At 51.7% G+C, this 24,406-nt stretch overlaps 5 protein-coding genes across 5 annotated transcripts; 3 read left to right on the top strand and 2 right to left on the bottom strand.

Moving 5' to 3' along the window:
• Positions 1–3,002: 3,002 nt before the first annotated feature.
• M421DRAFT_423436 (carbohydrate-binding module family 32) lies at positions 3,003–5,926 on the bottom strand. Its single transcript, XM_033593470.1, has 2 exons — positions 5,866–5,926; positions 3,003–5,803 (listed from the first exon to the last, which is right to left on the bottom strand). Exon 2 carries the CDS (start codon positions 5,756–5,758, stop codon positions 3,278–3,280), a length of 2,481 nt encoding a protein of 826 aa, XP_033446128.1. The 5' UTR covers positions 5,759–5,803; positions 5,866–5,926; the 3' UTR covers positions 3,003–3,277.
• A 2,725-nt stretch (positions 5,927–8,651) lies between these two features.
• M421DRAFT_7637 (uncharacterized protein) lies at positions 8,652–13,578 on the bottom strand (the record flags this gene model as incomplete). The annotated part of the gene is made up of 2 exons (XM_033597212.1): positions 8,652–13,223; positions 13,294–13,578. The coding sequence occupies 2 exons, from the start codon at positions 13,576–13,578 to the stop codon at positions 8,652–8,654; spliced, it is 4,857 nt and encodes a 1,618-aa protein (XP_033446127.1).
• A 524-nt stretch (positions 13,579–14,102) lies between these two features.
• On the top strand, positions 14,103–16,433 carry M421DRAFT_94491 (TFIIH basal transcription factor complex helicase subunit; the record flags this gene model as incomplete). The annotated part of the gene is made up of 1 exon (XM_033598209.1): positions 14,103–16,433. One exon carries the CDS (start codon positions 14,103–14,105, stop codon positions 16,431–16,433), a length of 2,331 nt encoding a protein of 776 aa, XP_033446126.1.
• A 297-nt stretch (positions 16,434–16,730) lies between these two features.
• M421DRAFT_102952 (amidohydrolase family protein) lies at positions 16,731–17,724 on the top strand (the record flags this gene model as incomplete). Its single annotated transcript, XM_033586846.1, has 2 exons — positions 16,731–16,782; positions 16,847–17,724. 2 exons carry the CDS (start codon positions 16,731–16,733, stop codon positions 17,722–17,724), a joined length of 930 nt encoding a protein of 309 aa, XP_033446125.1.
• Positions 17,725–21,145: 3,421 nt separating this feature from the next.
• On the top strand, positions 21,146–22,126 carry M421DRAFT_37025 (uncharacterized protein; the record flags this gene model as incomplete). The annotated part of the gene is made up of 4 exons (XM_033589746.1): positions 21,146–21,315; positions 21,364–21,768; positions 21,845–21,875; positions 21,923–22,126. Coding segments are annotated over 4 exons (810 nt in total), but the record flags the coding sequence as incomplete, so codon positions are not given.
• Between the last annotated feature and the right edge of the window lie 2,280 nt (positions 22,127–24,406).

The following is a 24,406-nucleotide window of genomic DNA, read 5'->3' as shown; positions in this document are numbered from 1 at the left end:
GGTCCTAACAGCTAAGGAAGGCCTTTAATTAACTACTCTAAATAAGTTTAGGGCGTGTAGTAATAGTAAGAAGGCAGGGAAGTAAGCGCGTGTTAAAGGAGGTAAGGCAACCTAAAGACACTGTAAACAGTGTTATAAGGTAGGGCATAACTTGCGCACGTGTAAAAAGCCTGTAGAAGCTGTTGCTAAATAATATTACATGCTGTACTAGTGTATACAAGGCCAAAGTAGGCCAATGCAAGCCATAATAGGGTGGAGTTTTGGTGTGGTCTTGGCAGTATGAACGACTCACCCGTATGAACGACTCACCCGTGGAGTACGTTATATAACAACACAAAGTGAAAGTAGGTTCATGTTACCTACTACTAATTCCCTTTTACTTACTATGTCTGTATACGTTCTGTTTTAAGCCTAAGTTATAGATATAGGACTATCTGTCTACAAGGAGGGGGATAGTGTAACAACGCTCTATAAACAGTGACCTAATACTACTAGGATACAGTTCTAGCAACTTATGACCATGGCCCTTGCTACATAGCATAAGCTTACACTAAACTACTACTAAACACTTATATATAAGGAGCAAGGAACTGTAGCTTTGTAGAGTAGTTTTTCTATATCCTTTTGTACAAGACCTATAGGTGTAGAGAATATATCCTGGTGTTCTTATCATCCCAGCACTCCCATATGCCTCGTAGCGGATTCACACCTATTCCGGATATCTCTCTTCTTGCCTGCGTCGTTACACCACGATCTTGTTGAGTTTATACTCTGACAACAGTACGAGAATCTGACAACGTTAAACGCAGCAGCAGCAGCCTGATAGCTCTGAAACTGTCCAGTATTATAGGCCTAGAGAGCAAGCTGCAGTCTCCCTTTGTATTAAAGCAATAAGTTGTAATATTGTTAAGACATACTATAAAGTGCGGAGTTGTGTTAGTCTTGGCAGATTTTAACTAGTTCAGTGATATGACCAGCTTGGTGATAGAGTACGTTAGCATTTCTTACAATAACATCTTTTAGGTGTGGCTCTACAGCTTCATTTTTCTAATGTTAATATCTTGTTGGGGTGGCTCATTAGCTGAACTGGCTCATCGGGTGCACGGCCACGGTACGCGTCACTCGCTTGTAAAGAACGTTAGCTCTTCTATAACGTACCTCACGGGCGAGTGGCCGGCCCGGGCGAGTGACCGGATTTTGCCAAGACCACACCAAACTTCATACAACCCGCAATGTCTTAACGCAAAAAGGCTTAAAGTGTCTTAAAGGAACTAGATATACAGCTTATAATCTAGGCTCTTAAACAAGTTATAACTCTTACTATTCCACACGCTGTAACAATCTACAAGGTGTTAGAAAGAACGCTAAGACAACAATGTGCTAGAACGCTCTTAAGACGCAATTGTAAGGTTAACTTAATAAAGCTAACAAGCACTAAAGAGGAGGTGATTGTGCAGCATGTTCTGAAGCTGGACGAGCGAGGATACCTACCTAGGCTTACTGATGTGGAGGATATGGCCAACTCTCTACTCACTGAGCGCCACTAGCCTCCTGTTGGCAAGAACTAGGCTAGCACGTTCGTTAAGCGTCGCCCAGAGCTCACAGTCAAGTTTAATTAAAAGTACGACTACAAGAGAGCCCTCTGCAAGGATCCTAAGGTGATCTAGGGCTAGTTCTACCTAGTAGAGAATACTAAAGCTAAGTATAGTATCCTAGATAAAGACACCTATAATTTTAACAAGTCTAGGTTTATAATAGGTGTTATATTAATAGAAGCTGTTGTTACAGGCTTAGAGCGTTGTAGAAGACTAAAGACAGTATAGCAGGGCAACTAAGAGTGGACTAGTATTATCTAGGGTATTAACGTGTTAGGATATAGTATCCTACCCTTTATTATCTTTAAAGGCAAGCACCACCTCTCTGCCTAGTATAAGGAGCTGTCTTTACCTTACAACTAGGTTATTACTATCTCTAAGAATAGCTAGACTAATAACAAGCTTAGTATTAAGTAGCTGAAGCACTTTAATAAGCACACAAAGGAGCGCACTGTTGGCAGCTATTAGCTGCTTATTCTAGACAGCTATAAGAGCCACAATTTAGTTAAGTTCTACTAGTACTATAAAGAACACAAGATTGTTACCTTGTGTATACCTCTACACTTATCGCACCTGTTGTAGCTGCTTGACGTAGGTTGTTTTGCCCTAATAAAGAAGGCCTATAGTCGCCAAGCTAAGCTGCTAATGCGCAACAAGATTACTTGCATCACAAAACTTGAGTTTTTACCATGCTTTAAAGGAGCTTTTAATGCCTCTATTACTAGGAGTAATATCTAGGGAGGATTTAGAGGTGCTAGCTTGGTCCCCTTTAATCTAGAGGCTGTAATATTAAAGCTTAAAGTGCGCCTATGTACTCTACCACTACCTACTATAGATAAGAGTACGTGGCACTCTTAAACCCTACAGAACACCCTAGAATTTAGGTTGCAATTAAAGCTTATTAAAGAGAGGATTTAATAACATAGCAATAGCTCTCTAACTTTAATAGTTAATGCTCTTAATTAGCTCACTAAGGGCGCAGAGATAATGGCGCATTCACTAGTTTTAGTGCGCAACTAGGTCGCAGAGCTTTAAGCTGCTAATGAGGCTGCTACACGCTGTAAATCACACAAGAGGAAGCAGATCTAGAGGGAGGGGACTCTTACTGTTAGTAAAGGAGTGCGCTTAACTACCCTAAAGGAGTTTAAAGCCTGTAATAATAGGAAGAAGGCAAGCAAGAAGAGGCGCGTTAAACTAGGCACTTAGTCTTTATAACACTGTAGCAGGTGTAGTAAGGCAGGGCACAACGCGCAAACGTGTATAAAAGATGCGCAAGATACTGTAGATTAGTGCTGTATAGTGTAAGTTACAGTAACTTGCAGTAACTTGCTGTAATATGCAAGAGAAGTTGAAGTTTGGTGTGGTCTTGGCAAAATCCGGTCACTCGCCCGGGCCGGCCACTCGCCCGTGAGGTACGTTACTGTAACATGTTAAATTACTATTTGCAGGCCTATAATGGGGTGTTGTGTGCCAAAATAGGGTCGCGTTTTGGTGGAGCCTTGGCAGAGTGGGCGACTCACCCGTCTGGGCAACTCACGCGTCAGGTACGTTACATAAAGTATCACAGCAATAAGGATAGGTAGACCTAGTAAAATTATGTAGAAAATACCTAAACAGACGCAGCTTGCAGTAACTGAAAGCTTTGATATGATGAGTAGCATCCTGTAGCGGGTAGGTGAAGATCATAGAGTAATCTTGACCGTCTTGGCGACACTAGGTACGCCTGCCGAGTTGAGCGCAAACAACATCCAGTAACCTGGCAGCGCAATCCCCGGGTCTCGCGGAATGGTTACAGTGTATGTGTTTCCAGTGCCAGACACAGCGTCAAGAGGAATACGACGTTGGTCTGTATTGACTGTGTGTGTAGTAGATCCGTAGCGGACGAGCGAGAACTTCGTGACAGCCGTATCGGTCGTTACTGTCAGGCTTGAACCAACGGCAGTTGTGGAGGCCGACAGGGTGCTGATGACCGGCCGTCTTGCTGCAGTGCCATTTGGATTGAATAAGTACCCAGGGCTGAAGATTTCAGCGTCGAGATGATTGGTTCTACATCCTCCACACAGTCCACCACCGCCGGTGAAAACTGTCCCGTCAAGGAGGAGTAGGGCAATGCTGTGATAAGTGCGAGGAATCTCGTGGCTCGGAAGAATGGTAAAGTTCTGAGACTCTGGATCCCACATCTCAGGCTGCATGATGGCGGTTGCGTCGGAGAAAGGTCGAGAGTAGGACTGACCGCCAGTGGTGAAGATTTTACCATCGGGCAGAACCACACTGTTGTGGAACGCTCTTGCGTACGTCATCGAAGTGGTCTTGGTGACTGAAGGTGCGCTTCCAGGATTGCCGATAGTGATGAGATGGACGTTGGTGGTGGCATCTGATAGTTCGTAGTTTGGCGAGCCGCCAGCGGTGAAAATCTTGCCATTGAGAGCATCGTACATGACCGCAGTGCCACACATTGAGTCCGCGTCCGCTGCTCTGTTTCCTACTCCAGTCTGGCTACCGCTCCCAGACGTGCCATACCAATTCATGGCCCTGCTCGGGCCGGCTTGAAACACGGTAGCATCCTTCCATGCAAACAGCCAGCCATGGTTATCTGATCTGAAGATTCCTTGGGCGTCATTCGTCAACATCGGCGCGACAGGGCAACCGGGCAATAGAGTCCAGGTGTTGGTGGCCGGGTTGTAGATCTCTCCGTTCTTGCCGCCGCGCAGTGCTCCAGGTACCCAAGAGCCTCCGATCTGGAAGACCTGGCCATTAGAGAGAGTCGTCGAAGATTGATAGCCACGCTTGAGCTTCATGTCAGCTGCTCTGGTCCAGACGTCTGTCAATGGTGTGTAGATGCTGGTCGGGAAGTTGTCGTTTCCACCAGTGACTATTGCGCGGCCATTAAAATCCAGGGACAGGCCGGGGCAGAACATATCGTGTCCGGTATTTCGCACCTCGCGCTCTGTCACAGCTCCGGTTTTTGGGTCGTAGGTGGAGGTCTGTGTGTATCCTTTGGCAGATTCAAAGTCGGTACGGCCAGAAGCGGAGAAGATCAGAACTTTTCCGCTTTCAGGAATCATGAACGCTCCAGCAGCCACCAGAGGTAGTTGAATAACAGAACTCCACTTTCCAGTGCTTGAAAAATCGACTACCGCATTGGACACAACCAAAACTCCAAGCTCGGCAGCACTGGCCCACTGTCCGCGATTACCGGCTTCTGTCAACACAGTGACTCTGACGTAGCGAGCGGAGACGGCAGGGAAGGTCTCTCTTTTGAGAGTAGCATCGTCTACGAAGGTACTTCTTGCAGCGACGATCCAGTTGAGATTATCGGTACTCGTCTCGATCGTGTGGGAACCGAAGTTTCCGTTTATTTTTCCACCCGTCGGAACATCTTGACGAGGTAGATAAGTAATCCCAGTCACCTGTTGAGTCGTTCCCAGATCGAGGACGGCATTGTGGGGCAGTCTGATCTCTGGACTCCACTGACTGTGCCAGATGGTCCCTCTATCGCCATCGATTGCTTTGGATCCCTCAGAACCTGATTGAGCACAGTTGACAGCAATTGATCTAACTGTTGCCGAGATCGTTCTCGCTGGGGCTGTATCAGGCGAGACGGAACTGCTTGAGGCTAGAATAGTGGGGCTCGGGCTGCTGCTGCTGGTACGGATGCTGCTGCTGCTACTGCCGGCACTACTGACCGTATTACCTCTCAGTAACACACCGAGCTCTGCAGCGCTAGTCCACGGGCCGCGGTTCCCGGCTTCTGTGAATGCGGTAATGCGGACGTATCGAGCATTGACTGCGGCGAATGTCTCCGTCTTCAACGCAGCAGTGTCGGCGTATGTAGTTTGGGAAACGACCGTCGTCCATCTAGCATTGTCGACGCTGATCTGAATGTCATGACGCCCAATGTTTCCATTGAGCTTGCAAGTGGTGCAATCAGGTCGGACGTCTTGCCGGGGCAGATATGTGAAACCGTTGATCCAGGTAGCGATGCCCAAGTCGAGCGTGGCCACGTGAGGAAGAGCGACTGCTGGCTGGTATTGAGAATGCCAGAAAGTCGCGTTGTTCAGATCGATCGCATTTGTTCCAGAATTACCGCTTTGGAAGCTGTCAACAGTAATCGTGGCTGCAGCTGCCACCTGTAAGGCCAGAAGGAAAGCGAATGAGCGCATCGTGACAGGCTAATCAGCCGGAATATTCGACTGTAATAGCTGTGTCTGCAGTCGCATTTGTTAGTCTCGTACGACAGTTGTCGGGTTCAATCATAGATCATACTAACCAATCTGGAAATCAACAAGATGTCGAGAGCCTGGTTTCTCCTTTTCAACCGCGACATGCTGAGCTGTCTATATGCCTTGAGGCAAGTCTGTGAGCACAGGTACGTTTTATCGAAATGCCGGCTAATGCATGCGCTAGTCTAGTTTGACATCGTGTAGGATTTGAGTTCTCACAGCCTTACGGCTTGGCACTCGTAATCTTACACTGCCCCTGGTCGTATTCTCCTCGTCAAACAGCCGGACTGCGTGCTTTGACTATCGACCCGATGGCTCTCGTGATGTCGACAATAAGTGTTCTTCGGTTGGTGACGCGGACGATCGTTATGGAAGGCAGCAGGTGGAAAGACAGGGTGTCGCAGTATCTACCTAATAGTTTGTGGAGTAAGAGAAATCTTTTGCTCCAACAGAAGGTGAGTCAAAAATTCAGACGACGCGTTCTGCTATTCGTGCAGTTGCTGTCTCCCGTGGTAGCGTGTGGTGGCTGTTGCCATCCACAACTCCATGCGCACGCGCCATCTCGTTCATTCTAAGTTCACGATTTCGCGACCCGAGATCGTATCGCCTACCTACCCTACCTAGCGCTGACACAGCTGCGCTTGGCAATGCTCAGTCAGCCAACCAGAGATCGCAGCTGCACTGCCTAGATTCGCCGGCGTCCTTCTCGAACGTTGGTTCTAAAGATATTGTACCACGGGTGAGGCTGGCGATGACATTCGAGGCCATTATTCTCGGGTACCTTGACCAAATCGCAGCCCGGGCGGTTTAGATGTGTAGGTAGTGCAGTAGGTATCCACTGGTAGCGGTCCCACAGCCGAATCATCTAGTCCTTTGGTCTTTCTCGAACGCCTCTAGGTAGAGCGTAGCTTTCGTATGCGCAGTCGCTGCGCACTACCCGAAATCCTCGAATTACAGGAAACAAGGCAAGTGAGAACCCAATGGACCATGGTGGAGGATTCAAAACCCTATTGGTGGAATGCTGATCCGGATGCTGACATCAGGATTAAACGCTATGCGTGTTTCGATATATTGGCATTGTCTGTAGAGTACTAAGATGTTCTTTTCGTCCCAGGTATACGACGACCGCAGATTCTCAGCTTTGTTGTTGTAGATTACTGACTGGCAGTGACTGCTTCGCACAGTCAGATCCGCACTCTGCTGACGTTACCCAGTTGTCCGTCGAGATTGACAGAACCTTGATACTATAGGTCGCTCAGACATGGTGCCAGAAGCATGCCCTGTACGCAATCGTGATATACGTCGACGGTACTCCTCGAATGTCTGCGCGGTGCCTTCTTAGGTAGATTACTAAGCTATCTTTTTGAGGCTACTAGAAGGGTAGGCGCAAATCGACCAGGATTCTCTTCTAGAATATCTTCGAGAGCTTCGAGCGATTCAACGTAAGTCATGGTGAGAAGTTGAAGATAGACGACTCCAAGGGAAAATATGTCGCCATTGGTTCCATGTTACGGCTGATGGACAGCCTTGAGCTTTCGGAGACTTGTGTTCAATGCCTGGTGTGAACATACGGGGTTACTCAAAAGAGATCAGATATATCCCTTCGTTCATCAGAACAAGCTTGACAGCGCTGATGTCCCCATGCATGATGTCTTTGAAACGCGTGTACTTGATTGCTGATGCTGCTCAATTGAAGCAACTGCGTAACCACCTTCTGTTATCAGGTATGGATCCTCTGGAGTACCTAGATGGGGAGATATACAGGGAACAGTTCCATGTCGGATGTAAAAGCACGTAGATCGTTTGCAGCCCCTCAGCCGAGCTTTTCTGACACCCTCCGATCATGCTGGTGATATGCTTACAATCAAGAAGGTCAGCGGATTTGACGTTCGTTTCAACCGCTTTGAGCTTTTCAGGGCTAAATTCCGTTCCCCAACGCAGTCTTCTGCAAGCCATCATCAGGTCTGGACGAGCTTTGATCTCAATTAATGACAGCGAGCTGAAATAGTCTTGCTTCAGATCGCGAACCAAGGAGATCATGCTCAACTCTAAGATCTTGCCGCTCTATGCATACTTCTTGGCTCTTCTACCCAACTGTTCCGCAATGCGCAACAGTTCTGGAAGCAGTTGCGTCTTGCAAAGCATTCTATAAGGCCTTGCTGGACCTAAGATGTTTGATCTGGACCAGGTGTACTTGCACGCCACATTTGGTCCTTCAGACCGATCGTCGAGCACGGTACGCAGCACCGTCAAGGGGCTGGGTCTCGCGCCTCCTGGGTCAAGCATGACATGCAGGAGCAGCTTCGGCTTCGGCGAAGCAACATGGTGCGGCAGTGGGAGGACCGAATGCGCCGTCTCATGCACCTCCGGCAGCAAGGCTATTTGATGATATAATCTCACTTGTCGTCCAGATTTGCCTCGTGTGTGTTATGCTGCGCAGGTAGGGATGGTCCGAGACGCGGTCGCCACGCCTTCTCGTGGAGTGTGGAGGCACGTCGCTCGTTACAGTCTTGTACTTCTTTCTTATTCGCAACGCTCTCTTGCTCTGAGCAGAGAATTTCCGACATGCGAACCGGTGTAGAGACGCTGGAGGAAGGACAATCTGCTAGTCCTCTGCAAATTGCCTAGTCAGTGCGATCAAAACGAAGTATTCGGACCAGTGAAGACGTGCATAAGGAGCTAGCATTCGCTGGACGACGTGAAAAAGAGGAACACGACAATCAGCCCCTACCAAGGCTCAAGGGTAACTATTTCAAAATCCGATTGACTGCTATGTACGCTAGATCAGGAGTGTACGTTCAAGCACATCGGGGAGTCTTTAGCTCGCACCCACTCAACCGTAGTTGAACGGATTCCTACAAAGCGGACAGCTACTGCTGCCACTGCTCTTAAACCACTTAAACAAACACGCGCCATGGAACGCATTCTTACAAGTTCCACACCTCTTGTCCGGCACCTTCCTGTCCGGCCCGACTATGCTGTAGCAGATCGCGCACTCGGTCTGACCCTTGAGCGCACCCTCAACGTTCCGACGCCACGTCGACAGGGCGTCAATCAAGCTACCGTTAAAGATGGTAATGGCGCCGAGCGAGGTGCGCAGCCACGATTGCCACTTCTGCTCGTTGACTGCCACGCGGTTCAGGCCCTCGATGTGTGCGTTGGCCAGCGGGAAGGCCGGAGGGAGCGCGATGCGCATCGACATTGTCTGCTCGTCGAGGATGTATGAAGCGGTGATCTCGCGGGCGCGCGGCGCAACCCTGACGGTGAACGTGTCGTCCGTCTCTGTGCCGGCCCAGGCTGTTACGCTCTCGAGCGCTGCGTTGATGACGGGCGGCGAGATATTTTTCTCGGTCCATGGTTCGAGGGTGACGGCAACGGCGCGGGACTTGTTGGTCAGCGCATTGAACCAGGACTTTGTGAGTGAGGGCGTATGAAGGAGTGTAAGATAGTAGAGATGTGTGAGTAAATATTGGGTATCTTGCTTTGGTAACTCGGTGGTGGGAGTGTAGGTTGTGACGTCGAGCTTGGATACGTCAACCGGCTTATTGTGTGCGTGGCCGAGGAAGTCGAATGTGAAATCGAGAAGACCGGGGAGATGATCGCCTTCTTTGATATGGTCGATGTAGTCATTCTTGACTTTGAAGGATGCATGCTCGAGGTGGTCGAAGACAAGCAACCAACTGAGGAGATATCCTCTCAAAGAGAGTGGAACAGCACGATCGAAGTTGACCTCGGCTAGTGCGGCAACTGTGGGCGCCTCAATGATCAACGAGAGGAGCTCTTCAGGCAAACGGGCTGTAGTCTTCGACAATGCTGCATCGATTGAGATCTGCTCTTGCGCAGCTGGTATCTGTTTGTGCAAGATATCGAAAGCAGTCTGCTGGACGGGCTGTGATTCTACGTACAGCAGTGGGTAAAGCTCTTCCGCAGAGTCGAGGTGCTTCAATGGTACTTTGGCAATCTGGCGCGCGAGGACCTCATTGACCATCTTCAAAGGTTGGTGAAATTCATCCGGAAAGTGCTGCGAGTGCTTGAGTAGATTGATCAGCCCTGCCGCTACTGGCTGCTCCGACTCGTTCCAGCCCTCCAGGAGGTCGTCGTTCGGTTCTTCCCCCTCGGTGAGTCTGCGAAGCTGCTCGTATAGCTTCAGGGAGGCGTGTATGAACGGGATGGGGCTGCTTGCTTCGGCTTCAGTGCTTTGCAGCTCAGTCGTGCCTGACCATGCTGATGAAAGCGCATTGAGGATATCCCCCCAATGTTCGCCATACATGTCACTCATCAACGGCAGTAGAGCGGTCAATGCGCGGCAGACCTCAGCCCTGATCTCCACTGATCCGTGGGCAGGGTCCAGCCACGGCACGACATGCTTAACGAAGAAGACAAGACGCTGCTTGGCGATGCTCTCCGTGATGCCGTCCTGGGCAAGTACTGTGTTGAGAACGACCAGTTGACTCAACCCTTCTTGCGGCTTCAGATCGATGTCAAGGCCGGTGAGGTCCGCGATAATTTCGTTGCACATACGCTCGCAAGACTTTGACGCAGCAAGTGGCTCGTCAAAGGCAGTGAGATATGCCAGGAGAGGAATGGTCTGTTTGGTCTTCCGAACGATCTTCAGGCTTTCCTGCACTGAAGTGGTCCATGAGCTCTTCCAGCCATGGAACATGATGGCTGTTGATACCAGAGAACTGTAGGCGCGTGCGTGATAGTACGCTTGGGTCGAGGACCCAGCGTCGATCTGGCCGAGGAGGCCTTGAGCCCAGGTCAACAAGGCGTTTTCCTCGTTTGGACTTTTTGCCAACGAAGACATCGACCCGTGGACACCCGTCAATTCTTGCGTAGTGAAGCCTGCAGCATCAGACTTGAACGACATTGCATCGTTCTCGGTATCAGTGTTGTAATCGGTCCAGAGCCCATTCGCTCCGGCAAGACCGAGGTTGTCATTGACGAGCTGAACAGTGAGAGCAATGTTACGCAAGTATGCATCGCGCACCTCAAGTGGTGCAGTCTGTACCCTGAAATGAGGGATTCGCGACAATTTAGCGACGTATTGTGCGATGCGATATGCTGCAGAGTAGCCGTCCGAATCACGGCTCATCTTTTGGACAGCAGCAGATGCTACGGCTGGGTCAACGAGATAGACCGCTCCATAAAGGCTGTTGGCGATGGCAAGCGCGGATCTGGGGGCAGAATCAAGGAATGGCGCCAGAGCCAAGTTCCAGTCGTCGATGCTAGGGAACAGGTTCGCGTTTTCTTCCCAGACCTCGGCGCGCTTCAATGACTTCTCGGCCAGCTCCACCAAGGTCTCGACCGACACTGAAGATGGCGTTGCCTCTCGTAGGCCATGGTGGATGAGATCGTGTATCGAGTGTTGCGTGCCGGCATCGGATGCCAAGACTGTTTGAATCGATGCGCTGACAGTCGCTGCACCTTGTGCAATCTCGTCGTTGGCAGACTCGGACGCACGCAACAAAGCTTGGAGAAGTTCTCCGCCCTTTGGTGTAGCGGCATACTCTCGCAGCATGGACGAATTGGATTTTACGATATGGCGCAGGCCTTGCAGCGAGTAAGGCGCATGCTGCAATATGGATAGCGACTGTGTCAAGTAGGCGAGGATATGGTCGGTGGTCTCTGGGGCCAATATCTTAGCTTGTGACTGAAGAATGCGCGTAAAGGAGTCCCACTCCAGCGAGCCCTCTACGGCATCGTGGACACTGGACTTGACGAAGCTCTGTAGCTCGGCATCAGACGTGGCGAGATCGAAAGATGCTGGGATCTTGGAGGATGTGAGTAGCGCTTCGAGCGCCTTAGTCTTGACCGAGGAGTCGTCTGCTTTCAAAACCGTCTTAAGTGACGCGCTCCACGCGCCCTTGAAGACTGCCGATTCTGAGAAGGAGTACAGAATATCAACCAGATATGTTGAGGACGGTGATAGGACGATGGCGGGCAAATCTTCCTGTACAAAGTGCTCAAGCTGCTGGACGGTAGTATCGCTAGGAGGCTGCTCGTTACAAGACAAGAGTGCGGCGATTGTGCCCGCAGCACCGTATGGCTTTCCGTTCCTGTTCTTGACGACCGCAAGAGCTTCGTCAAAGATGGATGACTCGGCGGTCTTGATGGACTGCGTCAACGGCGATGTCGCGCCAACTCTGAGGGCCTGTTCTTGCAACGTGGCATATCGTGTGCCGTGCTGCAGTACGGCTGTCTGAGACTTGTCGTAGTCTTTCGACTGCTCTGGCGCAGATGTCTTGATGTCATCAACCAAGCGCTGCGCATACTGCGGCCACTGTCCAGACAGTGCAACTGCAACGCCATCTACATCCAACGCCTTGGCCAGAAGGCCGCTCGCGCTCGAGGGCAGGCTCCATTGTGACGTCTCCACCGAGGGGCGCAGATACTGGCTGATGATGGGCAAGGCCATTTCCTGGATGAATGTCACTGTGTCACCCTCTGATAAGCGAGTGCTGACCAGCGCCAGGATGTCCAAGTACGCAGTGTATGCCGCGTCTTGGCTGTACTTGGCCTCGTTCTTGCTGGTGATGCCGGCCTGGAGGGCGTTGAGCAGCTCTGCAGCATCGGCGGCGTGGGCGGGCAGAACGTCTGCAGGAAGTGCCTTGAACAGGTCGACCAGACGGCTCCAGTATTCCTGTGGGCCAAACTGCGAGCCCTTCTTCAGGAACTGCCGGAGCCGGCGGTCCACGGCCGTCTTGCTCTTGTAGTGCTCGGTCCATGCGGTCGGGTGGGCGGCCGTCAGCTGGATGAGGGCTTCGATGTAGTCGTACGCGGAGCCAGTCTGGTCGGAGTTGAGGGCGACGGAGAGGTAGGCCTTGGCGATGGTCTCGAGGTTCGCGCTGACTGCGGCGGGCTGCTTGGCGAGGCACGTCTTCAGCAGGCGGTGCAGCGAGCGCCGTATGGCGACGTCCGGGTGCGAGGAAAAGTCCCACAGCTTCCTGTCGGCCAGCAGGGCGTCGTAGTCGGGCTGGAAGCGGGCGATCTCCTCAGGTGCCAGGTTCGCCAGCAGACTGCCCAGCAGGGCGACGCAGGCGGACACGACGCGGCTGTACTTGGCCTGGGCATCGTCTGGGCCGACGGTGCGCTCGTCACTCAGGGTGGCGACGGTCTCCTTGGTGACGGCGTCGCGGCAGTACTCGAGGATGGGCTGCTGGTAGGCCTTGCGGATGTTCTGCAGCTTGTCAGGCGTGGCGAAGACGAGGCGCAGCGCCTTCTGGGTGGCGTCGACGACCGCACGGTCGCTGTCGTAGAGCCCGCACAGCCAGGCGGCGACGCTGCTGGGCATGTGGCGGGCGATGCGGCGGCCGGCCGATGCCGCCATCAGGCCATGGACTGTGTGCGACAGCTGGCGGACGGCCTTGGCGTTGTCTATCGAGGTGCGCGGGTAGACGGCGATCTGACTGCTGCATTACTACGGCTGGTCTCTATGTGTGTGTGTGTCTGCGGCGACGCGTGATGCGACTGACCCATGCGTCCAGCACACCCTCCTCCACGGGCTCCGCCAGCGCCGCGACGTATGCCTGCACCTCCTCAAGCGCCTTCGCCTTGGTGGTGCTGTCACGTTTCGACAGGTTGCGGAAGTACACGACCACATTGGGGTCCGATATCGCGCTGAGGTTGGGCGGCTCGGCCACGTACGACAGCTGCGATGCGCTGCTGCCCCCAAAGCTCCCACCGAGCACGGGCGCGCTGCCAAACGTCGACGCAGCACGTGCGCTGCTGGCCGACGCCTTGCCCGAGCGCTTGCTCATGCTGTGTGTGCTGCTGTGGCAATGGACGGGGAAGGAAAGGGAAGGGGCGACGCCGGCATGCAGGGACACAGGGGGAAGCAAATGTCGAGTGTCGAGTACTTCGTGTACTTCGTAGTGCCCGCAGACGAAGATTGTGCCGCCTCCGCCCGCCAAACGATGACGATTGCTGGCGGGCCGAGTGGGGCACCTCTCCCACCCCGGCCGTGCGCTAGACGAACATGTGATGGCGCGTTTGCGTCAGCGCCAACGCGCTTTGTCTGTCACGGCCAGCCTCATCGCCACGACATCTTCCGCGCGGGCGGTCGTCAGCATGAAGTTCTTCATAGAGTAAGTCATCTCGCACTTGTTTGTTCTTGCTTCTGAATCTCACGTCTGTCTCTGCACGTGACCTGCAAATGGCCATCTGCTTCCTTGCGGAGACAGACGTGACATGACGGCATTCTTGTCCCATGTTGCTCACGTGTCCAAGTAACCTCCCGGTGCTCTTCCCGTACCCGCGGGTCTACCCAGAGCAGTATGCCTACATGTGTGATCTCAAACGCACGCTGGACCACGGCGGGCACTGCGTCCTGGAGATGCCGTCAGGGACGGGTAAAACTGTGTCTTTGCTCTCCCTCATCATAGCCTACCAGCAATTCTACCCAGAGAAGCGAAAGCTGATCTACTGCTCGCGTACCATGTCTGAGATTGAAAAGGCCCTAGCCGAGTTGAAAGCACTCATGAGCTACCGCACACAAGAGCTGGGCTACGAAGAGGAATTCCGCGGCCTGGGTCTTACGAGTCGAAAAAACCTCTGCTTGCACCCAAGCGTAAAGCGTGAGAAGAGTGGCAACGTAGTCGACGCCCGCTGTCGCAGTCTTACTGCAGGCTTTGTTAAAGAGAAGAAGGAGCGCGGCGAACACGTCGACCTCTGCGTCTACCATGATAATCTCGACCTCCTCGAGCCTCATAATCTGATACCACCAGGTGTCTTCACCTTCGATGGCTTGCTCAAGTACGGCGAGCAGCAAAAGCAATGTCCGTATTTCACAGCGCGCCGCATGATGCCCTACTGCAACGTCATCATCTACTCCTACCACTACTTGCTTGATCCCAAGATCGCAGACCGCGTATCCAAGGAGCTGTCGAAAGACTGCATCGTGGTGTTCGATGAAGCCCATAACATCGACAACGTATGTATCGAGTCGTTAAGTATCGACCTGACAGAGGACGTGCTACGGAAAGCCACCAAAGGAGTCAACAACCTGGATCGAAAGATCACCGAAATGAAGACGACAGATGCTGAAAAGCTGCAAAGCGAGTATGCAAAACTGGTCGAGGGACTACGCACAGCAGAGGAAGCACGCACAGAAGACGCCTTCATGGCGAATCCAGCATTACCAGACGATCTTCTCACCGAAGCGGTGCCAGGTAACATTCGGCGCGCAGAGCACTTTGTCGCGTTCCTCAAGCGCTTCATCGAGTACCTCAAAATTCGAATGCGTGTCGTGCAAGTCATCTCCGAAACACCGCCTTCCTTCCTTGAATCGCTCAAAAATGCCTCATTCATCGAGCGCAAACCCCTCCGCTTCTGCGCCGAGCGACTCACATCGCTTGTGCGCACACTCGAGCTCACCAATATCGAAGACTACCAGCCCCTGCAAGATGTCGCGACGTTTGCTACCCTCATCGCAACCTACGAGACTGGCTTCTTGCTCATCATCGAACCCTTTGAGTCTGCGACCGCCCAGGTACCAAATCCTGTACTTCATCTGACCTGCCTCGACGCTGCCATCGCCATCAAGCCAGTTTTCGAGCGCTTCTACTCCGTTATCGTCACTTCCGGTACAATGTCCCCTCTGGACATGTATCCCAGAATGCTGAATTTCAACACCGTTGTTCAAGAGTCATTCACCATGACACTCACCCGCAAGTCTTTCCTGCCCATGATTGTCGACCGTGGCAGCGATCAGAACCAGATCACATCTGGCTTCGAACATCGCGGCGACATTCAAGTGCAGCGCAACTTTGGTAACTTACTCATCGAGTTCTGCAAACTCACACCCGACGGCGTTGTTGTCTTCTTCCCATCCTATCTCTACATGGAGCACATCATCTCGGCCTGGCAGGGCATGGAGATCCTGGACACAGTATGGAAGTACAAGCTCATTCTTGTCGAGACACCCGATGCGCAGGAAACAGCACTTGCCCTCGAGACTTTCCGCACAGCATGCAATAACGGTCGTGGCGCAGTCCTCCTTTGTGTCGCCCGTGGCAAGGTCTCTGAAGGCATCGATTTTGACCACCACTACGGCCGCACTGTGCTGTGCATGGGTGTGCCCTTCCAGTACACCGAGTCCCGTATCCTGAAAGCGCGCCTCGAGTTCCTACGTGAGACATACCGCATCAAAGAGCAAGACTTCCTGTCCTTTGACGCCATGCGTCACGCAGCGCAATGTCTTGGGCGTGTCATCCGTGGCAAAGATGACTATGGTATCATGGTGCTAGCTGACAAGCGGTTTAACAAGAAGATCACGCAGCTGCCGAAATGGATCCAGCAAGGCCTCGACACGAAATCGACAAAGCTATCTGTTGATCAGGCAGTCAGCACCGCGAAGCAGTTCTTGCGCGACATGAGTGTGCCACTCAGCAGACAACAAGCGGAGGGTTACTCGAGCTGGGGACCCGAGGAATTAGCCGCGCATCAGAAGAAAAAGGGTGAGCTTGGTATCAGTGGCACAGACTATACGGCTTTGCGCGCACTTGAAGGGAGAGCGGCGATTGAGCACATGGATGAAGCCGATGAGTTCGGTGAGGGGATCAAGGAAGACGAATTTGGGGGCCAGGATATGGATGAGACCATGGCTGATTTGTAAGATTGAGCACACGCATTGGATTCAGCGTACAAGGATTCGACTCGACGTTGTAGGGCACAGTTTCAAGGTTGATGTGGGTTCGGCCGTACGAACAATGACGGTCGCCCTTATCCGAACATTCAAATGCCGACCGCTGGCGGGCCGATCCCGTGGACACTAACAAATAGGGTCGAGTATTTAAGTATACACAGATACTCGGTGTGAGCAAGCTTCAAGTTTACTTGCCCCACTCCACTCGTTCCATCATCGCATTCACTGATCTCTGGCCATCGTCCTTACTACGCACCCAACCGAACCATGTCCAGAATCGACGTCCACCACCATGTGCAGTCCCCATTCTTCACACAAGGTTGTCGCCCCCCTTTCTACATGTCCCCTTCTTACAGCTCGAATCTCTGCTAACCACCTTCCAGCCATGGACCGCGCAGGCTGCGGCTGTAATGTTCCCAACTTCAACATCTCCGACTCTCGCACCCTCTGCGACAAGTTCGGCATCACAGCCGCAATCCTCAGCCACACCGCGCCCGGCCCCGAGATCGAACCTGACCCTACCAAGGCTGCGGCGCTGGCGCGCCAATTCAACACCTACTGCGCCGACCTCCGCAACCAACAGCCGCAGCGCTACGGATTCTTCGCCAGCCTGCCCTCGCTGCACGACACGCCCGCCTGCCTCGCGGAAATAGAACACGCACTCGACGTCCTGCGCGCCGACGGCGTTGTGCTATTCACATCGTACTCCTCCCCGCCGGTCCCTGGCGTCAGCACCGGCAGCGCGCCTCGGGTTTCGTACCTCGGCGACTCGGCGTTTGCGCCGGTCTGGGACGCACTCAATCGCCGCCGCGCTGTCGTGCTTGTGCATCCGACCTACACCCCCAACCTACTCCCCGCGAGCCAAGCGCTGCCGGTCACGATGCTAGATTTTGCGCACGAGACGGCGCGCTCCGCTATGGATCTCGTGGTGAGCGGCACGCTGAGGGAGCGTGCGGGGGCGTGCAAGGTCATTCTTAGCCATGGGGGTGGGACGCTAGCGAGTGTTGTGGAGAGGGTTGCTGTGCTGGGTGGGACGGGTGCGGAGGTGGTGAGGGAGGATGTGCGACGATTTTACTTTGACACGGCGCTTTGTGGGGAGGCGCAGGTTGAGGCTGCTGGGAGGATTGCTGGGCCGGGACGGTTGCTTTTCGGGAGCGATTTGCCGAATGCGCCGGTTGCTGCTGTAGAGCGTTTTGTGGCTGGGAGGGAGGGAAGCGGGGAGGATGTTGCGAAGGTGTTGTTTCCACGGTTGTTTGCGTAGTGGATGAGAAGATTTCGAATAACATGTCGCCGGTTTCTAGAAACACATTGGAGTACATGTACATACAATACGACCGCACTGCACGTTGGCCGTGCATCACGATCTCCTCCTTGAGTTGCTGCGACGCGCGAGTTGATTTTTGTTCAAGAGAGGGAGAGGGTCAATGGGGACACGGCGCCGGCATTGTTCCCTCGGTCGGACGCATAGTATGTCCGCTACTTTAGATTCATTGACATGCTGACCGTGTCATCTTTACTGCACGCTCACCTGGACGATGAATTCCAACACGCTCGGCTTCCGCCCCGCACTCTGATTGCACTGAAAAGCTCCTTCTACCTCGCTTGTCAACGTGAAAATGCTCTCCCACATGCGAAGCATGGAAGCCTTGAAGGCAATCGACTTCGACTTTACTACTGCATTCAGCCCGATCGGCGGTTCGCCAGCGCGAATGCAGGGGATCTGAAGCGTTGGGGTGCGAGATGAGCAGGAAAAGACCGACCTTGTGAGGTGCTGCAGCAGGAGGACTACATTCGTTCGGCCGCAAGATGAGCCCTTCCTGGTACCCAGAGTCTCTGTCGAGGAGTTCATTGAGCGACACAAGGTCACGTTTGATGTACGGGGAGACCTGTGGGAGCAGTGGAAGATACAGGATCCGTAATGAGCATCGGATAGTCAATATGGAGTGGCTGAGTGCCTCCACTGGTTTGAATGTAGCAGGAAAAGATGGCAAACTGGAAGGTGAAGCAGTCCTTCACGAGTTTAGAATATGCTTTAGATGATTGCTTTCACGCTTCACTGCAGGCGCACAGCGTTCGTGAAAGAATTGGTCAGATAGACTTGATCCAGATGGCAGTATTTGAATTACTCTGGCAAATAGGATTAGAAGATAATACAGAGTGTATATACATAAATAATCTCTTTTTAGCGTAGTCCTTAGCTTGGATCAAGCTATTCTAATGTCTTCTGCCTCTTTATTTATATCTATAGTGTCGAGATCAACAGTCAATCTATCTAGTCATTACCTGATCCATATCTACCGCGACAGCTTTGGAATAAATCATCGCATTCTCCGTTAGCGTTTCGCAATGCTAGGAAGGCACCTTCACCTCACCCACCGCGCGCGGCACTGCAGCTTCTTTTCTCCCTCAAACCATCGTTGACTCTCAACCACCGCAAAACCTTTCCCACTTGATTGCAGATCAAGTTGTAAGCTCTTGATGACACGTAGTATAAAGCACTTGCTGACAACTCCAGCGCCTGCGAGGAGCATGACGAACAGTTCAGCGCTTACCAGCGCAGAGGCGGCGCAAGCGCCACTCCATGACTCCGTGACTATTGCTGCCAGAGTACTCCCACCTACACCGTCCGAGCCATTCCCGTGGCGAATAGGATTTTTGGGACGCTAACAACCCTACCGATAATCCGAAGTATTTCGGCTGGTACGACCGGGCGGGTCCTTAAGAGAGGTTTGAAATCACCCATCGTAAACTGGACATGCAGCGTCACGATAACCACGAACAACTATCCATCGCCATGCAATCTATCCGAAATCTACAGTCAATTGAACTTGACTTTACCAATTCATACTGTCCCACGGGATGTTGCCGGAAGATTGCGATGTACACACTTTGGCTTGTATCACTTTCTCGACAATTAGAACGGATTCTATTTCTTGGTCTACGTCACCGGGGAGAGAAAGATGAGGTGCTCGATTGTTTTCGCTTAATCCTTCCACGCTCCGCCGAGAAGCTTCACGACAATTGCGACATTACATTCGAGGTGGGAAGAAGCTTTTCATTGGTCTGACCGGTCATAGCACTGTCATGGCACATTACAGAAGCTGAGGTACCAGAACACGAGAGCAACAAGTACTCGAATGATATTCCAATGGCCCTCGTATGCGTGGTCCAAATCATACAGCTGTCCTCGAGATCCTCATGCAAACCAAGTATAAATATGACAAATAAGAAACGCTTTCCTTGTGTCCTGCTTCACGACCTACGCTTCATAGTTCGTTTTTTTACAATGTTCAATTCTCTGGGCCAGTGGATTCACAGACAAAATTAGCTGCCTGATTATAGACAGCTCAAAAAGCACCCACGGCGCCTCAAATCCTGAAGCGGAGTCACGTTTCAATTCAACAATCCGGCGACTTGCACCAACCATCCCTGAAAGAACTTGTATCCATTTGATTCGCATTCGCACACTTGCTTCACCCGCATCTGTCCGAAACCAACGGACTATATACTCCGAAGGCGCGAAGTCTCTACGCTCCCTGACTACATATTTCTGCGAGACAGCACACTCCAGCGTGCTCCAAGTCTTTGCGTATCGTCGCCTCTAGCACATTTATGGGTGTTTACAAAGAGCAGCGGCTAGGCGCCGGATAAGCAGGAACATGTAGAAGATGCTAATGGCGAAAGTACGCGCAGCAGGTATCAAGCTTGTGCGTAGACAGGCAAAGAAGATCTAAGAAAAGGCACGATTGCGATGCAGCGTCGCAGGGGGATACCCTTGGAGATGCACTTCTTGACACTGTCGGCTACTGTCTCTTCGCGTTGGGTTGTGATGCAGTTGTAGAATTTCTCGGCGAAGGAGTGCCAGTCTTGGGCAGCACAAATAAAAGTGGTGAACTTTCGGTCGGAGAGGTCAGTGTGCTGGAGGTAATAAAGTGTGAGTTGAAGCGAGTGTGGAAGCGGAAGCGATGGAAGCAGTAGAGGCATTCTTGAAGCCGCGAGGATCGTTGTGGGATTCAGGATTACTAGACACCGTAGTAGCTTCGTGGTCTGTACGTGGAGGGTCATATAGTGGTGTCTGTGACGAAAGAGGAAGGTGTTTGGTTGCAAGGCCGTCCTCGGATTGGCGAGGCGTTATGTAACGGTTGAGAGGAGAAGCGGATCACGTGTTGTTGGTGGTGGTCTGGTGTTACTTCCTCATGTTGTTGAGCACCTCTTACCTTGGCTGCGTTACAAAGACGTCATCAAAAAAAACCCCGCAGCGAGCCTTGGAGAACATAGACACAACGACAAGAACAACATAGAATACACTCATTATATGCATTTTGCTCTTCATACCGCAACAGTTATGAGCCCGGATTGCGACTAGATAGCTCGCTCACTCACAACAACTGATTGGCACCTACGATCGAGATCAACAATTGATCATACTGTACGGAGCCGCCGACCCACTGATAGGCACCTACGATTGAGATCAACAATTGATCATACTGTACGGAGCCGCCGACCTACTAATTAGCACCCACGATTGAGATCACGATTGATCATACTGTGCGGAGCAACTTACAATGACTACTGAGTCAGACCCTGCGGTCACCCGAGTGACAGTTGTCCTCGATCGAGCTGACGACTGGCACAAGTGGCTGTTCATACGAAAAGATACTGCGCAGAAGAACGAGCTCTGGCAGTACGTTGACCCTGCCACGAAGGCAGCGGTCTTGCCTACGTTAATGGCACCAATTGAACCTCAATTGACGGATCACAACAACGATGCTACGTCACTTGCTCATCTTACTGCCGCGCAGCAGAAGCTGTACCAATGGGAGTACGAGCGATGGGAGCGCAAGGACATTGAGTTCAGGCGTCAGAAGAAGGCTCTTGCTGAGTTCAACTCTGAGATCAGCAAGACGATTGCTGCAAAGCACCTTTACTTGATTGAGAGCAAGGACACGCCATACGAGCGGTTGACAACGCTGAAGAAGCACCTTGCACCATCTGACGCGACACGACAACGCGATCTTATCGCACGATACAAAGCCCTTCAGACGCCGCCTCGCGGCAAGAGGGTTGAGGAGTGGCTACGCTCTTGGGTGGAGATCACTAATATGTGCATCGCCGCAGAGGTTCCAGAAACAATGGGTTCTCGGGCACAGGAAGATTTCCTAGTCGCCTGCAGGACGATCGATCCCGAGTATGGTACATCAGGCCTGCGAGCCTTGATCGACCTAGAGGACGCTGGCACTGCTATCCCATCAGTGGAGGACTACGTCAGCAAGTTCACCACTTACCTCAAGCGTGTGCTACCGCTGTCGACAGGACTCAGCTCAATGGCTGCGGAGCTCGACGCGGCGAAGCCTCAGCAGCAGAATAAGGATGGCAACAAGAACGGCAGCAAGGCCAAGCCTCAATGCCCATGTGGCCTGAAACATTACTGGGTTGACTGCTGGTTGATCAACACAGAGCATCCACGAAGACCCAAGGCTTTTGCCAACGCAATTGGCCAAAAGAAGCTTGATGCCGCCCTGGCCGCTGACAACGACTTGAGAGACAAGCTCGACAAGGCGCTCAATAAGTGGCGCGCAAAACAGCAAGAGAATAGAGGGAGTATTGCCATAGACGACGGCAACCGTCCCACCAGACATACAGCTAACACTGTACGATATATGAATTACAAGCAAGAGCTATATGCTCAGAACAACAAGCAAGTTAACACAAAAGCTTGCAACAACATGAAAAAGAAAGACAACCTCTACACAGCAGTGAGCATGGAAGAGGATATTGGCAAGCTTAGCAACCGATGGATCCTTGACCCTGGCTCTAACACTCATGTAATCAACACTGAGAACTGGAAGGGATGGACAAGAGAGTACGACGCAGCTGCTACTGACTTTGTTGGAGCTGGAACAGGACGTGTTCAGATAACAGCCTGGGGAAGCATGGAGCTTATGGCAAATACACCAACAGGTGTACGACCACTGAAGCTCACTCACGTTGCTTACGTCCAAGGCTTTGTTACAAGCCTGATTGGCTTGGCGCGCTGCAGGAAGCTTAATATACACTTTGATTCAGGACGTGATCTCCTGTACAAGGGCAATCCAGGATCAGTTCTTGCCTACTTGGAGCACGATGGAGGGCACTGGCTGGTGGACGCTGATGCCTCACGTCGTCCAAGCCAGACTTTGCTGTCGTCTTTCAGCACAACCTACTAACCTTTAAAGGCTCCACGCCTTAATCAAACAGTTGATGCTAGGACAGCCTATCAGATGTGGGGTCATCCTAGCAAGAAAGCAATTGAAAAGCTTACCTTAAACGTTGATGGAGTTGTTGTAGAAGGCAATAATAACAAATTCTGTACTGTCTGTACAGAGTTAAAGTTAACAAAGCAGATATCTCAAAGACAACAGGAAGACTAAGCTTAGAGGCCCTTCTATTAAATCTCTGTTGACATTATCTAATTAATACCTCAAGGAGAAGCCTGCTTGAATGGCGATTAATAGGCTGGACACTCTGTTAATTAATACTTAAAATAGCACAAAGTGTCAACCTTCCTACAGTGATTAAAACTGTTCCTGAGTTGATGGTTGGTTCAAGACGTACGCAGCATACAGCAAGTGTTTGACTGCGACGTAACAGCTGTTAAGACAGACAACGACTGTGGATATGGCACATCACCAAACTTCCTACAGGAACTCTGCAAAGACCTGGGTATTCGATACGAGCCACGAGCCGAGTATACCGAGGAGCAGAATGGACTGGCAGAGCGAGCGGGATCGCTCCTTGTCATCCGAGCTAGAGCCATGAGGATCCAAGCAGGACTGCCAAAGTCTTTGGCTCATGAGCTGATTCGAACAGCAGCATACGTGCTGAATCGTACGCCAACAGAAGCACTACAATGGAAAACGCCATACGAAATAGTTTGGAAGACGAAACCAAAGGTTCAACACATGCGTCCAATTGGATGTCGAGCCTACGTACTCAACCGCTCGCTGAAGCGCGCGGACAAGCTTGAATCGAGAGCACTAATTGGCCACCTTGTTGGCTACAACTCTACCAACATATTCAGAATCTAGCTACCTACTAAGGACTAGGTCATACGCACTCGAGACGTCGTTTTTGAACCTACAAAGTTCTACAAAGGACTACAAGGCTACGCTTAAGAATCAGTAATTGCAGAAGTCGTTGAGCTTCTAGCATTTCCTGAGGAGCTTAAGCCTGACGATATAGCAATAGAAGATCTTTTAACAACTCGACAACGCCGTCAACAGCAGCCTGCTCACACATCTGCGCTCACGGAGCCTCAGATGGGGGGTGAAGTGACAGAACAGAATAAGGAGCAGAACAACGGAGGATTGCTGACTCCAGAAACTTCAATCCACGATTAACAAGACAGACGAACCAATTCTCTGTCCTCAGAATCAGAACAAGAGCAACATGCTCTTGATGAGCAACTAGCTCACGAACAACCACACACATCACAAACTCATGATCTTTCTGCAACCCAGCTTGAAGGCTATATACCTGATTGACATGAGAACAACGCTCCAAGACGTCGAAACCTTGATCTCAGCACAGACAACGTCATCGAAGGCCCGCGGCGTACAAGACGAAATGCTGATCTCCAGGCACCAGAGCGATGGCACTCTCACGCCGTCTCATACGGAGCATCAGTCGACGACTACCTCAAGGCTTTCTCAACTGCCTTGAAGGTTGAGCCAACCACAAAAATACATCATTCGCAAGTGCCGAGAGCTCCGCGATCATATTCAGAGCTCGAATCTCATCCGTTTGGAGAGCAGTTTCGACAGGCTGCGCAGAAGGAGTACCGCGAGATCTGGGGCAAAGGCTGCTTCGCCAAGACGACACAAACAGCAGAGACTGCTGATGCAGAGGTGCTACCCCTGATGTGGGTATTCACATACAAGTTCGATGAGGACGGCTACCTCTAT

This window comes from Didymella exigua (assembly GCF_010094145.1).
Source record: "Didymella exigua CBS 183.55 unplaced genomic scaffold M421scaffold_26, whole genome shotgun sequence".
In the NCBI taxonomy this organism is placed as follows: domain Eukaryota; kingdom Fungi; phylum Ascomycota; class Dothideomycetes; order Pleosporales; family Didymellaceae; genus Didymella; species Didymella exigua.
The sequence above is the reverse complement of the archived record's forward strand: the minus strand, read 5'-3'. Positions and strand labels throughout refer to the sequence as shown.